Genomic DNA, 16,423 nt, shown 5'->3' on the forward strand with positions numbered 1-16,423 from the left:
TTTGATTTTCCCAGGCAGAGGCCAGGTTGGCTGCAAAACGAGCTGCACGAGCTGAGGCGAGAGAGATTCGAATGAAGGAATTGGAGAGACAGCAGAAGGAGGCAAGTAGTAGGGCTGAGCAAGCGTTATCAATGTTAGTTGTGAGTCATTTATTTGTGCTTCCTCCATTGCTGGCCAAAGATGCATTGGTTGGGCTGAGTGAAAGGTCTGTGTTACTGGGTGTAGCAGGATCTCTACAGTCTCACAACTGAGGGAAAAGTGAAATAGGGGTCTCTGGATATAGAGAGAGATGATTGAAGAGTATAAAAATCTCCATGCTCTATACAACTTCCCTGAACTTTCCAACTTCTTTTCCCAAACCATAACTGCTGTTTTCCATATCTGCAATCTAAATTACTGTAAGGTAGAGTCATACTTGTGGCAGGATCAATTAAGGAGAAATAAATAAATTGATAAAACATTATCATTGAACAAATAAGTGGAAAGAAATTCTGAAGTGTGGTCACAAACGTTATCAGTATATTCCTTGCCCAACAAGGAATTTTGGGATTGCTGGATTTGGTTTAGCAAAATGAGCACAGAGAGATCCACGTAACCTAAGATTTAGATTAATTATGGACGACAAAAGGATAAAAGAAAATACATCAATTCAAAACAATCAGTTTGAGGGGGTTGAAAATGCATCCGCCAAGGTAGCTTGTTATCGAAGATTGATGGACAAAGGTGTAGGAGAGCAATTAATCAACTATAAACAGACAGTACAGCTACATCAAGGTACACATTGACCTTTCTGAGGGAGCACACAGGGGAAGTGAAGCATCGAGATTCACAATGCAGATACCACCTAGACCGGAGGAGGTGAAGTGAATCAAGAAGCCCTTCAAACCTTGTAGATTGCCAAGAAAATGATTTGTTTTGGTATGGAGAGGGGAGGGGGGGAGGAGAAGGGGACATAGTATCATTTGAGCTTCTGGTCTCACCAGTCCCACTATGCCTTCAGCAAAATGATTCAGGTTTAATTATATTTTATGTGGCTGGCTGCAGCTCAGATACCAAATCGAGCAACAAAGAAATGCATGTTCAAGTTCCTTTCCCTGATACAAGTGACATTATATAAAAAGCCTAGAGTGGACGCATTGGAGTTTCCTACTGGGATGGCTGAGTGAGGCCATTCGTCTTTTTTGTTTAGGTTGTTCAGGACCTTGTAGACTGCAGAGTGCATTGACAATAGAATGAAATAGCAGGTTGGTATGGGAAGGTGGGGATATGAGATATTGGTGTCAGGTATCCCAAGGATGAGAAGATGTCTTTTGTGGCCTAGAGCTGCCTCTGATTCAGTCTCTTTTTCACCTCTGTTACAGTTGTATTCCTTTTAACTTCTGACTTCTGTTTTCTTTCCACTGCTTTCTCTTGACAGATCTACCAGGTACAGAAGGTGAGAGGTCTTTTGCTTTGTGTGTCTTGTTTGCCTTAATTATTAAAAATAATCTGGGGGTGACACCCTACCCACCACTATGTACACTTAGCTGGCTGACTGTTTCCCCCATTCCACACACTTTTTTTAAATCCAGTGACTCCTGCGGGGGTTCAATTATATATAATTGTAGATGCTTGCCAGCAGGACCATTCATTAAGTGCAAGAGAGCCACAGTGTCAAGGAGCAAATTTCCAGCTACCTGATCTCCCACTATAACCCAACTGCTACCTTGACATGTACCATATTTATTTAGCTTAGATTCCCACACAGATGAGAGCTGGTGGAGGCTCCTTTGGCCTGTTATCCCATTCATTAAGATGGCAATTTCTCATCCTTGCCCAGCATCCATTTTAATCTCAGCCTTAAGCTCTAGGGAGAGTTGCAAGTTGTTTTTCCTTTCTGGAAAGAAAGACACCTACAGTATAAATATGGTACAACTGAGTTTTTCTTGAGGATAGAAATGTCTGAATATGAGGCTTCCACAGTGAGAGCGCATTAACGTCTCTCTCTCTCTCTCTCGTGTTACCAAGCTTTGCTGCAGTTTGTAGTCCTGAAACTGTTACTCCACATTTACTGTCCTTTTGACTTTCCTTCTCTTTCTTAATCTCTTCCTTTTCTATTTGTAGAAATATTATGGGCTGGATACAAAATGGGGAGACATCGAGCAATGGATGGTAATATCTGCTGTCATAGTGTTTGTAGACTTTCCTTTTCCCACCCAGGGCATTTGGGAATAATTCTTAGTCGCGCGATTCTGGTGTCTGAAGTTCTTTAAGCAAAAAGTGATTCCTTCTTAGCCAGGGCTTGGAGGAATAAACCAGTGTCGTTCACTGTCTTCAGATCTGTACAAATGCATGCCTTATGGCCTTATATCAGTGGGAAGGGAGGATGTGACCACCCAAGGTTATGATCTATTCCTCCCCAGTCAACACCACACTATGGACATGGAAAGCTGGCCCCATGGAAACAAATTTGGGTGGTGAAGGTACCAATATAGTAGTGAACTGGCACTTGGATTTGGAGAGGGGAGCATAGGCTCTTATGACCACAAGCCAATGATTGAAGCATTGAAACATGAGGAACGGCAAAGTGGGGCAGCAGTAGAGTTGCTGCCTCACAGAGACTCTGGTTTGATCCTGACTGCGGCTACTGTCCGTTCAGAGTTTGTACATTCTCCCTGTGACCACGTGGGTTTACTCTGGGTGCTTTGGTTTCCTCCCACACTCCAAGAACGTACAGGTTTGTAGATTAATTGGCTTGTAATATTGCAAATTGTCCCTAGAGTGTAGGATAATGCTAGTGTACGGGGTGATCGCTGGTTGGCGCAGACCCGGTGGGCCGAAGCGCCTGTTTCAGCTCTGTATTTCAAAAGTCTAAAGAACACAATCATTGGCTTGGCACTGGTCTTGACCTCATCTTCCTTGTGCCACCTCTGCTGTGTAGCTAGAGATTTGCTTTATTTCCTGGAGTGCTTCATTGATGGTGTAGATTCACTCTGTAGCTGTCCAGGGCAGGTTTTTACATTGGTATTGTCTGCCTTTAATGTAAGGAATTTCTTCACGAAAGCTACCTTCCATCATATTGATTATGTACACTCCTTATGCAATTACATACATCATATACATACATCACATACAATCACATATATAATACATCATATACAATCCATAATTTTCATTTAATTCAAATGCGGTTTGTAAGGAATATTACTCAGGCTTAAAAGACACATTTCAGTTTCAGTATTAAATTCATTGCAACCACTCTGTTGGTATCTGTCAAAGGTGGGGGTGCCATCCATTTACCTGAGAATAATGGGCAATCAGGGCCTACAGGCAACTATTGTCAGTGCTCTGTCTTCAACCGATATTGGGTTGGCACTACCGTGACATAAATTAGATAAGTCAGCAGGCATCTGAGGGAGTCATATGTAACCTGCTCAATGTGATATATTTTCAGGTATCACTACCAGCTCTTAGTTGGCCTAAGCTCCACTAAGAACTAAAAGTGAAGGAGGTGACCCTTGATTTGAGGGGCAACCACCCCCCCCCCCTCCCCTATCTGTGTTCTGAATGCAAGCAATGAATCATTCAGGTTCTTTGATTCAGCCAGGTTTTGGAGGCATTTATCTTCTCGTTTTGAATTTGCCACATTGCATGAAGTGTATTCCATTAATCTCCCGCCTGCTGAAGCATTTTGAACAACTTTCTGAATCTCAGCTTGAACTGTTCACAAACCTTGGCTTTTTTCCCTCCGCCTCCTGGTTCTTCAGGAAGACAGCGAGAAATACTCTCGCAGATTCAGAAGACACACTTCGGTTTGTACCCTCTTTCTTTCTCTCGTTTTCTCCTTTAACAATTTCTCTTTTGTTTCCCTTTTCTTTCAGCTGTTCCCACCCAATTCACTGTGTATCAATCTGTCAATGTCTCCTGACATTTTTATTTCTCTAATTTTGCTTCCTTTCATCTTTCATCCATCTCTTCAATGTTTAATCTATTCTTTCTTCACGTTGTGTCACGCTCGTCAGGTGGAATAACCGGTCTCCACTCGCAATCCCCCCTCTCCCCACCACTCCTCTCCCCACCACCCCTCGCTCCAACCCCACTCTCTCTTCTCACCACCCTTCTCTCTTTGCACCCCCTTCCTCTTTGCCCCCCTGTGCTCTATGCCACTCCTGTTTCATTTTGCCCCCCCTTTCCATTTTGCCCTCTTTCCACATCATCCTCCACTCTTCACCGCCCCCCCCACCCCTCTTCTCAGCCATCTTTCCCACCTGATCCACCTATGTGTTGTGCTGGATTTGTTCACCTCTGATCATCCCAGCCTACTATCTTCTATGTTGTTTATTGTCTACGTGCTAACATGCTTGTTCCTTGTGCAGGTATCTGATGAAGATGACTGGACATCTGTGGGAAGTCGTGGCAGTGCCCGGGTTTGTGACATTTTATTTTTCGTTTGCAGTGATTGTTGGATGTGTATCTTTGCACTTTAAATCCATGACACATTTCTGACAGACAATTTAACTTGAACTTTGTTCAAGTATGTAATCTCTCTCGCAGAAGATAGAACATGTTGATCAGGACTTATCCTATGCTCTTCCCTGCACCTGGTCAGAAACTGGTCTTTAATTAAATTTACTTTGTTTTATAATTATGAATTGACACACAGCAGATCATAGATGTTCTTTTGAGATGCACTGTTCTTAAGATATTGTATTGATTCTCCATTTGTTGAAGAAGTTATTTCTATGATAATCCCACCGCTGAGTGAATAGCACGTTGAAGGCATTATTCTACCTTACAGTCTGATTCAGAAACACTGGCTGCTTTGGCGTTCTGATTTGTGTGTATGCGGGGGACCTATATACGGGCTGGATTAGGCTGAGTTTGTGGTTAATTGTGATTTTGGCCGATTGTGGAATCGCATTTGCAAATCAAAAAACTGCAGGTGCTGGAAATTTGAAATAAAAACAGTGAATGCTGGATAACCTCAGCAGGTCAGGTAGCATCTACCGAGAGAGAAACAGGAATTCATGAGGACAAAGCATCTTTGATCTAAAGTGTCAACTGTTGCTCTTTCTATGGGTGCTGCCCAAAAAGCTGAATGTTCTCTACATTTTCTGGTTTATATGGTTTGATGTGTGTGTCCGTGGGACGAGGGTGGGGAAGACACCCTATTTGGGAGAGGGTGAGGCCAGGTAGGCTGTTTGATAATTAGGCTCTGAAAATCGGCTGTTTACTTCCACCTGTCCAAGATTAACTTGACAGCACTTTACATTCAGTTGGATCTTCAACCATGCTTTGATAAGTTTGCTGTTGGATATGTTTAAATTTCTGGTTGATGTAAAACCTGAAGAATGATATTCCATTTAATATCTTCATGATTAATCATAAACATGCTCAATGCACTGTACATCAGTGTTGTACAGTATTGGTATTGGTTTATTATTGTCACGTCTATCAAGATCAGGTAAAAAGCTTTGTTTGTGTGCTATCCAGTAAAATCATACTATACATGAGTACAATCAAGCCATACACAAGTACAACAGGTAGTGCAAAGAGAAAAATACCAGAGTGCAGAATATAATGTTACAGGACTATATTGTTATAGTGACAGAAAAAGTACCGAGACTGCAACGAGGTAGGTTGGAAGATCGGGACTACATCCTAGCTTTTGGGGGGACCGTTCAGTAGTCTGACAACAGCAGGGAAGAAGCTGTTCTTGAATCTGGTAGTATGTGTTTTCAAGCCTTTGTATCTACTGCCACACCAGTTTGATGTCGGAGCATATCCATTATGCCAAATGGCAGCCTTGTACCTGCAGCTACAAATCCAGAGACACCTCTGCAATATCCTTCCATGATGGAGAGGAGTGAAGGGGAAGAGTAGTGGAGAAAGGAATTTGAATGGATAGTGGAGAGAGGATCACAGGAAGGGGAAAGGGATGTGTGGTTGAAGATGATTGGGGAAATGATTATGGAAGCGAGAGGCAATGGGGAGAATAATGGTGTCAAGAATAATTGTTGGAGATGGTTGAGGACAAGTACAGGGAGAGGGTTAGCAAGGCACAGTGGAGATGCTAGTAGAGTTGCTGCTTCACAGTTCCAGTGACCTGGGTTCAACACTGACCTGGTGTGCTGTCTGTAGGGTTCACATCTTCTCCCTGTGACCGTATACATGTTTCCGACCACAGTCCAAAGACTGGTGGATTAATTATCCACTGTAAATTGCTTCTGCGTTGTGTGTGATAGAATTTGGGTGTGTTGAAAGAATTGTGGGGAGAATAAAATAGAATTAACATAAATTGGTGCAGAATCCTTGAGCTTAAAGGCCCATTTTTGTACTAAATTAAGATTTCTTGATTTCAAGATCAATTTATTGTCACTTGTACCAATTAAGGTACAGTGAAATTTGAGTTACCATGCAGCTATACCAAGTGAAAAGCAACAAGGCACACAGCCACGTAAAATAAAATTTAACATAAACATCCACCACAGCGGATTCCACATTCCGCACTGTGATGGAAGGTAATAAAGTTCAAGCATCTTCCTCTTTGTTCTCCCGCGGTCCGCAGTCAGGGCCCCTGATCAAGCCCGCGCAGCCGACGGTCCAAAGCCTCACATCGGGATGATCGAAACTCCCACGTCGGGGCGGTGAAACTCTCACCACGGCATGGAGCTCCTGAGTCGACCTCAACCGCGGGCTTCACGATGTTAAAGTCCTCAGGCCCCGCAGTTGGAACTCTCCACAGTCGATCCCCGGCAAGGGATCGGAAGGAAACCTGCAGCCCAGCAGTATAAACATTGACTTCTCCAACTTTAGATAGTTCCTCTGCCCCTCTCTTCCCCTCCCCTTCCCAGTTCTCCCTCTGTCTTCCTGTCTCCACCTATATTCTTTCTTTGTCCCGCCCCCCTGATATCAGTCTGAAGAAGGGTCTCGACCCGAAACGTCACCCATTCCTTCTCTCCTGAGATGCTGCCTGACCTGCTGAGTTACTCCAGTATTTTGTGATACCCGACAAGGGATCGCAGCTCCGCAGTTTTAAAATATGCGCCGCGCCCGCGGCATGAAGTGCCGGGCCGGTCTCCAGGAAAGGCCGCCAACTCCATGATGTTAGGCCGCAGTGGGGACGGAGGAACGATACGGAAAAAAATCGCATCTCTGTCATGGTAAGAGATTGAACAAAAATTTCCCCCAATTACCCCCCACCCCACTCCCCACATAAAACAAACCAAGAAACACTAAAACATACTTTTAACACATACTTAAAATAACAAAAACAGAAGAAAGGACAGACAGACTGTTGGTGAGGCAGCCCGGTGTTTTAGAACTATAGCATTACAACCATGCTATGAGATCAGATAGTCAAATGGAAGAAGAGATTATCAAGGAGATGATTGCAGGGGGTTAGGAGTGAGGGGGGAGCTGGGAGAGATCCAAGGAATCATTTGCTGGGATTGGATTTGGGGGCTACTTCTTCAGATGTTAACTTAAGGATAATCAATTAATGCTACTGGCTCAATTTAAATAATGATGGAATAGGCCCGAACCTCACGTATTTTCGGTTGTGAGTTGTCTATAGTTGAAGCTATACCATGTGTCTAGTGGCCTTGTGTAAGTCATAATACCATCATCAGACCAAGATTAAATTTGCTAAAGCTTCCTAAGTGTACAAAGTACCTAAGTGCATTTAGTAATTATGCTTCAGTTAAGATTCTGTTGTGTCTGTAAACATTATACTGTGCAATAGATTTTCTTGCACTTTGTTTCTACTTTTTCAAAACGTTTCATCAGATGAAACATCTCTTGCCTTCTCTTTCCCAGAGAGACAAAACCCAGCCTGTTATCATTTCCTGATAGCGAATACCCTCCATATTTGGAATTTAATTTGCAACTAATTAAGTAACCAGAATGTACACCATATGTTTAGTTTTTTCCAATTTTGTTGCTCTTGAAGTAAAACAGTACTTTGATTTCATTTTATTTTTAATCATCAACCGCACTACTTTTATTGTTTTTACTCATGCAATTGTCCCTTCCCATGCATTCCTTGTTGGCATCTTCTCATCTCCTCTAGTTTTATCTTGTAAACAATAGCTATCCATTTATTTCTCCTCGTCTATAAATTTGCACACACTTTACTTTTTCCATTCATTTATAGTCTGGCACTTTATTATAATCTCAAGAAGGGTCCTGACCCAAAACGTTGCCTATCCGTGTCCTCCAGAGCTGCTACGGACCCATTGACTTACTCCATCACTTTGTGTTCTATACTTTATTAAAGGCCTTTGTAAACTTCAGATAATATACATCTACTACATCTCTCAGTAATCACTCAGTTCAATCCTTGACTATTTCAATTACTTTTTCAAATAGGGTATTACAGGTCCACCACTGATTTTCCGGCAACTGGTGGTCCAGCACCTCCTTTAATCCAGGAGAGTGCACTTGAAATACTACCCCCCCCCCTCCCGGAAATCCTTCCGACAATGTGGCACCTAGATCGGGTGAGGTACCTGATCTCGATCTCATTGGGACTTCCTCACTGATCATCGGGTCGAATTTGCCCCCTGTGATCAGGGTTCAGGAAATCTGGCATGGCCAGATCCTGCAGATCTATTCCCATAGCCGACTTCCGCGACCAATTGGTGGGTCGAATTTGTCCTCTGCGACAGAGGCTCTGAAACTCTGGCCCAGCGGAGCCGGCAGATCCATTCCCATAGCAGACTTCCAAGGCCGACTTTGCAGGCCGGCATCTTGGCCCTGGGTGGACTTGGCGCACTATTGCGATAGCGTTGGACTCCTCTTAGAGCCTTGCCCTCTGTTGGTCCGGCAAAACGGATAATCCAGAAAGGCTCTGGTGTCAAGGGTGCCGGAAAATTGGTGGTGGACCTGTACCTTTTGAAATCCATTGTAATATTCAATCTATTTATTCCAGATGTTTTCCCATTTTCTTGTTTAGTTGAAATTCTATTATTTTTGCAACCACTAATTTTATGATAACTGGTCCAATGTATCCTAACGTGTTATATTTACATACTTTTAAAAAAATTGGGTAAAATGTAAGCTATCAGTCAGTCTTTTGACATTGCACCTTATTCTAATAAATTATTAATTGCACATTACTACTTATTGTGCAATAATTGCACATTGTACATTTACTACTAGCCCACAAGATTGTTTTAAAATGAACAACATCATCTGTCCAGACAAGGGGTTTTATCTTTGACTGGTTTATTGAATAATTATCCTGTTACTTAAAGTACCACATTACTTTTCATCTTTTGATGCATTTCCTTGGTAAAAATGGAAGATAATTATTCAAAACTGCTGGCTTTTAGTTACGTCTCTCTTTGCTTTTATTCTGACTGCTTTTGTTGCCTTGTTCCCATCTGAGCTCTCCTTTCTTTTAAGGTTGTAGAATGGACAATATCCACTGCTTTGCCATCATTAACCTTTTTGGATACTTCTTCAAAAACCGAATCAGATTCATAAGACATGATCTCCCACATACAAAACCATGCTGATTGTCCTTAATCGAACCCTGAAATCCAAAGGCACATATATCTCATTTCAGAATAATCTCCAGTAACTAGCCTACCACAGAGGTTATGCTCTGGCCTATATTTCCAAGGCTTTTTCTTGCAGTCCTTATTAAATAGAGGCACAACATTAGCCACCCTGCAGGCTTCCGGCACCTCACCCGGGTCTAATGATGATTCATATATCTTAGCCAGGATGCCTGCAATTTCTTCTTTAGTTTCTCACATTGTCCTTGGATATATTTGATCAATGATGGGAAATTAAACTTCATACGTCGTAGGACATTCAGCACCTCATCAACTGTAATACAGACTACCCTCAGGACATCTCCATTAACCGTCCCAAGTTCCCAGTCTTCATGTCTTTCTCCATGGGAAAACTGAGAAATAATTATTGGGGACCTTGCCCATCTCCTGCGACTCCATACAGAGATGACTGCTTTGACGTCTGAGGGCCCTATTCTCCGTCTGGTTGCCCTCTTTCCTTTAATGTACGTAAAACCTCATTGGATATGAGAAGAACTATTCCTGCCCCCTTTTGGCCTCCTGATTTCCTTCTTATGCCTCCTTTTTTCACAAAACTCTTCCATGGATATCCTTGATCCAAACTGGCGATACCTGTCCCATGCTTCCTTCTTTTTCCAGACCACAGCCTCAATTTCTCTTGTCACCCAAGCTACATTACTCCTACCTGCCTTGCCCTTCACTCTCACATGAACATGCATGCCCTAAACCCGTGTCATCCCACTTTCCCATCATACGCCATACTTTGCTAGTTTGAAGCTCTTTTCCTCTTTGTACCTGGACGCTAGCATGATTCCATTTCAAGTGGAATCATTGCATCAGGAGTCTGAAATTCAGAGCAATGAACCCATCTCCATTCAGTGTATAATGACCTGATCTGCCCTTTATGGACATTACCATGGCTAACATGATACAGGCAGGCCAGATCCATGTCATCAGCCGCTCTCCCTTCTTCACTGATTAATTTAATTTCGTATTTTATTCAACAGGCTGATTATGAGAGTGGTGGTGCCTCTGGAGGGGTGAGATGATAAACCTATTGAGTGCCTCGGAGACCATGACTGTCATTAACCTGACTAAGTGTTGTATTGTGGATGGATGCACTTTGTTTCATTTGGGATGTGGACAAACCCAGCATTTATTGATTCCCATGGGAAGGTGGCAGTGGACCTCATTATTTTATACAGTTTTCATACAACTAAATGGCTGCATGGTCATCTCAGGTGGCATGCAAAGGGCAACCTGATTGTGTGTTACCGGAGACACATTGTCCCACAGTGGGTAAAGGCATCCTTTTAAGGATATCAGTGAGCCAGTTAGATTTGTATGAGGTAGAAGGTTGGTACCTGTAATCTGGGTTGAGTCGGGTTGGTCTGAAGAGGGGTCTCGACCCGAAATGTCACCCATTCCTTCTCTCCAGAGATGCTGCCTGTCCCGCTGAGTTACTGCAGCTTTTTTGTGTCTATCTTAGATTTGTATGACATCTCTACTGATCCGAGCTTGTGATTTTCATTTTTAATTTTCTTTATGGCAACGGTGAGATTTAATCACTTATTGCCTGGATACATGGTCCAGTACTTAAGCACTATACTACCACACTAACCTGAGGCTGGGTTTAAACGATCCATTGGTCACTCGGACTATGGAGGCACCTTTTCCTTAAGATATGGGTTCTTAAATGCAATCAGATGTCAGCTGCCTCCAGCCTGCTCCTTGTCTGAAAGATGCACAATTGAAAACATAGGGCAAAAAATCTGTGGCTTTGCAAGACAGTCTGATGCAGAAATATCAGGATTGTCTCTACAGATCATCTACGGCAGCTTCTTCCTTTGTACTTTCCAGGCACCATTCATTCAGAGCAAAATTGGACACTAACCTGAGTCACTGATGTATATTTGAACTATGTATGAGGCAGGAAGGAAGGGATCATGTTTATCCTCAATTCCACTGGGTGTGGAGAATACCAATTGATTAGGGCTCTTCTAAATTATACTCACTGCTTCCATGGAAAGTATGTGCTATTGCATGTGTTAATTTGGGTGTTGCATGTTGTTCGGGTGGATTAAATATATGAGTGAGAGTTTTGAGCAGAATCACACCCAGGTTTCACCCCATGGCACTGGCCATGTAAGGTAGAGTGTGAAAAATGGCTGCTCAGCGGGAAATATGGTGGTGCGACGGGTAGTGCAGTTGCCTGGCAGAAACAGACAATGTCTCAGTAAGTCTTTCTCCATTGGCTCTATAGTGGTCCAATAGCATTATTCATGCCACACCCTGGCCCTATTGCATGGGTTCATTGTCTGCTCCTGGGTGCTTCATTCATCCATGCTTGGGTGAGCTAGACCCCTCATAGTTTAACTGGAGTGGATGGAGGGACATGAAGCAGGCTGCAGGAGATTTGTACTTCATTTGCGGCATGGTTTGTCTTTCATTTCATGGAGTGACCTGCTTCCCTATCTTTTTGCAGGTGAGGCATTCCACGGACCCCCCCAAACCAAACCTCTATCCACGTGGTATTTGCCTCACTTTCTCATTACTCTATGTGAAACAAGTCACTGAGGAGACCCAAAAGAAGAAGGAAATTATGGCTATATGCAACTTGCTCCTTGGTGTCTGAGGAGTGCCTGGGTCTTGTCTGTCCTGGGCGTACCCATCCCAGACCAGAGCGGTGAAGGAGGACAGGGGGGATGTTACTGTGCATCATTCACCCCACCACTATCAAATCCCTTGTGAGCTCCAGCTATCATGTGGCTTGATAGCGTGGGTAAAGACACCAGTTGCGGTGCAGCATTCCTTGTCTTTTCATACCACTATTGACCTCAGTGGATGAACGTAGAGAAACAGCGTATTGGCTGAAGATGGGATGAGCCCTGCAATGCTCTGTCACTGCATTCAAGACATTCACCATCATTAACATCTGCTTGGGTTGATCACCTGAAAGTTTCTGTCACAACTCAATTTCGGGCAAGGGCGGGACTGCTGCATACTTAGGGGCAGCAACAGGGGAGGGAGGTCAGTGCTTGTGAATCTTTTTGCTGCATGCCTTGCTGTGTTGCGTGCCTGATGCTCCCCTCGAGGACGTAGCCCCTTGCATTTCCCAGGAAGTTGCGATTAGTGGGTAAAGCTCCATAATATAGGTGAGCCTCTATATGCCTATAACATCTCTGACACCTGGCCTTTGCTTCTTTCCGTATGGTTGAAATGCATAGAAATTCCATGCAAAGCATGGAATAACTAAGGTTAAGAGGTTTAGCAGGGACTTTGGAATAAGCAGCAAATCCTTGCAGATATAAATCTCCTTTTGCAAACTCAGCAAAGCCCAGTATTCACCAAAGTTTGCACTTTGACCTACTAGCAGCACTTCCACGTAGCCCCTTTCAAAATAGCTGCTTCGCTAGAGCCTAACTCTTTTTTACTTATTGTGGATTGTGGGTTAAATTTCCACTTGAGATCTGAGAATAAAGTACAGCCTGATTGTCCAGTCCGCTTCTGCACAGTCAAAGGCATCATTTTATGTAGCAGTTGTTAAACTGAGGTCCTGTCTGCCCTCTCAGTGAATAATTCCCCCATGTCCTGGCCAACATCTCTCCCTGATCCAACATTGCAGAAACACATTGTTTGATCTTTGTTGTTTTTTTGTGTGATCTCATTGTGTATTAATTAGCCACTGTTTTGCCTACAAAACTGAGCATACTTCACAAAGTACTTCCTTGCTTGTGAACAAGAGATATGCTAAGGTTGCAAAAGGAGCACGGAAACTTGAAGAGGGCATGTAGAGTCTAGGTAAGAACAGGATAAGGTCTTTAATGATTAATTTTCAAATCCACTAGATTTATTTTTCACTGTTGCCATACGGTGTCATATTAATGAGGCAGTTAAGGCATTCCATTGAGTGGTCTGTCTCCCATGTCAGATATGGGAAATCAGGGAGCAGCCATGTGTTCCAGACGGCTATGTCTGCAGGAGGTGTGTCCAGCTGCAGCTCCTCTCAGACCGCATGGATTCCTTGGAGCAGCAGTTGGGCCCATTGAGAAGCACACAGTATTATGCAGGGGGGGTTATTCACAGTAGTTTGGGGGCGGTGGCCACACCAAACATCCAGCCAGGTGGTGATCACCAGGAGAGGCAGGTAGGTAGTGCAGGAGTCTCCTAAGGCTTCCTCCCTTGAAAACAATGACAACATTTTGGATACTGATGGAAGGAATTACCTCGCAGGGGCAAATAGCAGCAGCAGTGAGAACAGGAGTGCCATGTCTGGCTCTATTGAACAGCAGGGTAGGACTAACTCTAGGCGAGCAATAGCAACAAGGCACTCTACAGTCAGGGGCACAGAAAAACATTTATATGGCCACAAACGAGACCCAGAGGTGTGTTGCCTCCTTGGTGCCAGGGTCAAGGTGTCTTTGACAAGAGGAGGGTGAGCAGCCAGAAGCTGTGGCCCACATTGGTTCCAGTGGCCTTTGTAGGAAGAGAGATGAGGTCCTGCAAAGGAGATTTAGGGAATTAGGCATTAGGTTAAATATCCAGACCTTCATGGTTGTAATCTCAAGATTTCCCATTGCACAAGCTCATGAGGCAAGAAGTAGAAAGATACGTGGGCAGGGAGCTGGTGCAGGAGTGACGGCTTCAGTTATGTAGATTGTTGGGCCCCTTTCAGGGCAGGTGGGAAGTACAAGAGAGATGGGCTTGTGGTCTGGAGGGGAATATCATTGCACATAGGTTCACTATTGTTACTCAGGAGGGTTTAAACTAGAGTGGCAGAGGGTTAGCAACTAGGGCAACAGGTTGGGGAGTATGTGGAGTGGTGGGAATTTAGAGGTTATGACAAATGTATCTAAAACAAAGGGCATTCAGGAGGGTTTATGAATGATGTCCAATGGATTGAAATTAATTTATTTCAATACGTAGTATGGTGGATAAAGCAGATGAACAGAGTTTGGATCAGTGCATGGAACTGTGATATTTTGTATATTACGGAGATTTGGATGCAAGAGGGACAGGATTGGCAGCTCAACATTCCAGGATTTCAATGTTTCAGATGTGATAGAGAGGGAGTTAAAGAGGTGGAGGAGTTGCATTACTAATCAGGGGGAAAGTCAGAGGTGGCTCAAAACTGAGAAAGGTCCAATCACTCTGATGATTTTGTGCTGCAAGCCTCCCATTAGTCAGCAGGCGATAGAGGAACAGACATATGGACAGGTTATGGAAATATACAAATACAACAGGGTTGTCGTAGTTGGTGATTTGAACTTCCCCAATATTGACTGGGACTTCCTCAGTGCAAGAGGTTTAAAATGGAATTTGTTAGGTGTGTGCAAGAGGGTTTCTTGCAACAGGAAATGGACAGTACTACGAGAGGAGAGATCACATTAGACTTTGTATTGGGAAATGAGCCTGGCCAGCTGACTGACATTACAGTGGGAGAGCATTTTGGGAACAGTGATCACATCTCCTACAACATAGAACAGGATAGCACATGAAAAGGCCCTTCAGCCCACAACGTCTGTGCCGATCACGATGCCAAGTTAATCTCCTTTACTTGCATGCACTTCACATCCCTCAGTCTGCGCATATCCATGTGCCTATCCAAAAATTACTTGAATACTACAGTTATATCTGTTTCAACCACCATTCCTGGCAGCAAGTTCTAGGCACCCACCACTCTAGCGCCATACATCTTCTTTAAACTTCCCCCGTCTGACCTTAAAGCTATGTCCTCTAGTCGATAATATTTTCACCTGGGGAAAATGGTTCTGACTGCGTATCCTATCTATGCCTCTATAATTTTTTATACTTCTATCAAGTCGTCCCTCACTATCCGCAACTCCACCAATTTTGGTGCCATCTACAAACTTAACAACCCTAACATTTGCATAATTGTTCAAGTTATTCATATATCACAAACGAGTTCCCAGCGCAGATCTCTGCAGAACATCACTTGTCATAAACTGTAGCCAGCAAGCACCCTTCGACCCTTAAACAAAGGATAACTTTGGCTGCTCTCCAGTTCTCCAGAAACTCACCTGTGACTGAAAAGGATACAAATATCTTCGTCAAGGCCCCTGCAGTCTTCTTTCCTGCCTTTTTCAATAACCACGGATAGATCTCATCAGACCTTAATGCTTTTCAAAAGACCCAACACCACCTCCTTATTGATCTCAAATTGCCACAGCATATTAGTATGTGCCGTATTAATGTCATATAACTTTCCCAGTGACATTTTTTCCCCCACATTTCTTTCTTCTTGGTGAACTTCTTAAGTTTTGTTATGAATAAGGATAGGTTTGGACCTTGGGAAGTACTAAATTGCCGGAGGGAAATTTACAACATTATTAATCAGGAGAAAGGGAGGGTAAATGTTGAGCATCTGTTATTGGGTCAATCTACGTCTGTCATGTGGATGTCTTTTAAAGACCAACTGATCACAGTAGGGATGAGAGGCTTGGATGATAAGAGAAGGTGTAAATTTGGGAAAATTAAGCATTTGTTAGGTTTAGGAAGATGAAATAAAACATACCTTTGAGGAATATAAAGAAGTCTCGCAGGGAATTAGGAGGGCCAGAGCATGCCACGAAATGTCATTGGCAAGTGGGATTCATGCCAATCCCAAGGCATTAAAACAGGAGGGTAACTAGGGTGAGGGTAGGATCACACAAGGAAAAAGCAGGGAATTTATGCTTGGAATCAGTGGATGTAAGTGAAGGACTATACAACTACATTGCATTGGTACTCAGTTAAGAGGATGGTGATTGGAACTCAGATAGGAGGATAGGAGGATACTAGACCAAGTGAACCTGTTGGGCCCAAACCCCCCCCCCCACCCTTCCCCCTCCCCCTCCTCCCCCCTTCCCCTCCACCCCCCTCCCCTCCACCCTCTCCCTCCA

General features: G+C 43.6%; 1 protein-coding gene across 14 annotated transcripts in view; it reads left to right on the plus strand.

Moving 5' to 3' along the window:
- LOC144595877 (leucine-rich repeat flightless-interacting protein 2-like) overlaps nt 1–16,423 on the plus strand; it is a 119,498-nt gene that overhangs the window by 44,300 nt on the left and 58,775 nt on the right. For 10 of the 14 annotated variants that reach the window (XM_078403707.1, XM_078403709.1, XM_078403694.1 and 7 more), the window contains exons 3-7: nt 15–101; nt 1,418–1,435; nt 2,104–2,151; nt 3,747–3,791; nt 4,356–4,406. In XM_078403707.1, coding sequence (XP_078259833.1) covers nt 15–101; nt 1,418–1,435; nt 2,104–2,151; nt 3,747–3,791; nt 4,356–4,406 — 249 coding nt within the window. The remainder of the gene's footprint in view (nt 1–14; nt 102–1,417; nt 1,436–2,103; nt 2,152–3,746; nt 3,792–4,355; nt 4,407–16,423) is intronic. The other 4 variants (XM_078403695.1, XM_078403703.1, XM_078403700.1 and 1 more) reach the window with 2 other exon arrangements.

This window comes from Rhinoraja longicauda, chromosome 8 (assembly GCF_053455715.1).
Source record: "Rhinoraja longicauda isolate Sanriku21f chromosome 8, sRhiLon1.1, whole genome shotgun sequence".
NCBI classification, from domain to species: Eukaryota; Metazoa; Chordata; class Chondrichthyes; order Rajiformes; family Arhynchobatidae; genus Rhinoraja; species Rhinoraja longicauda.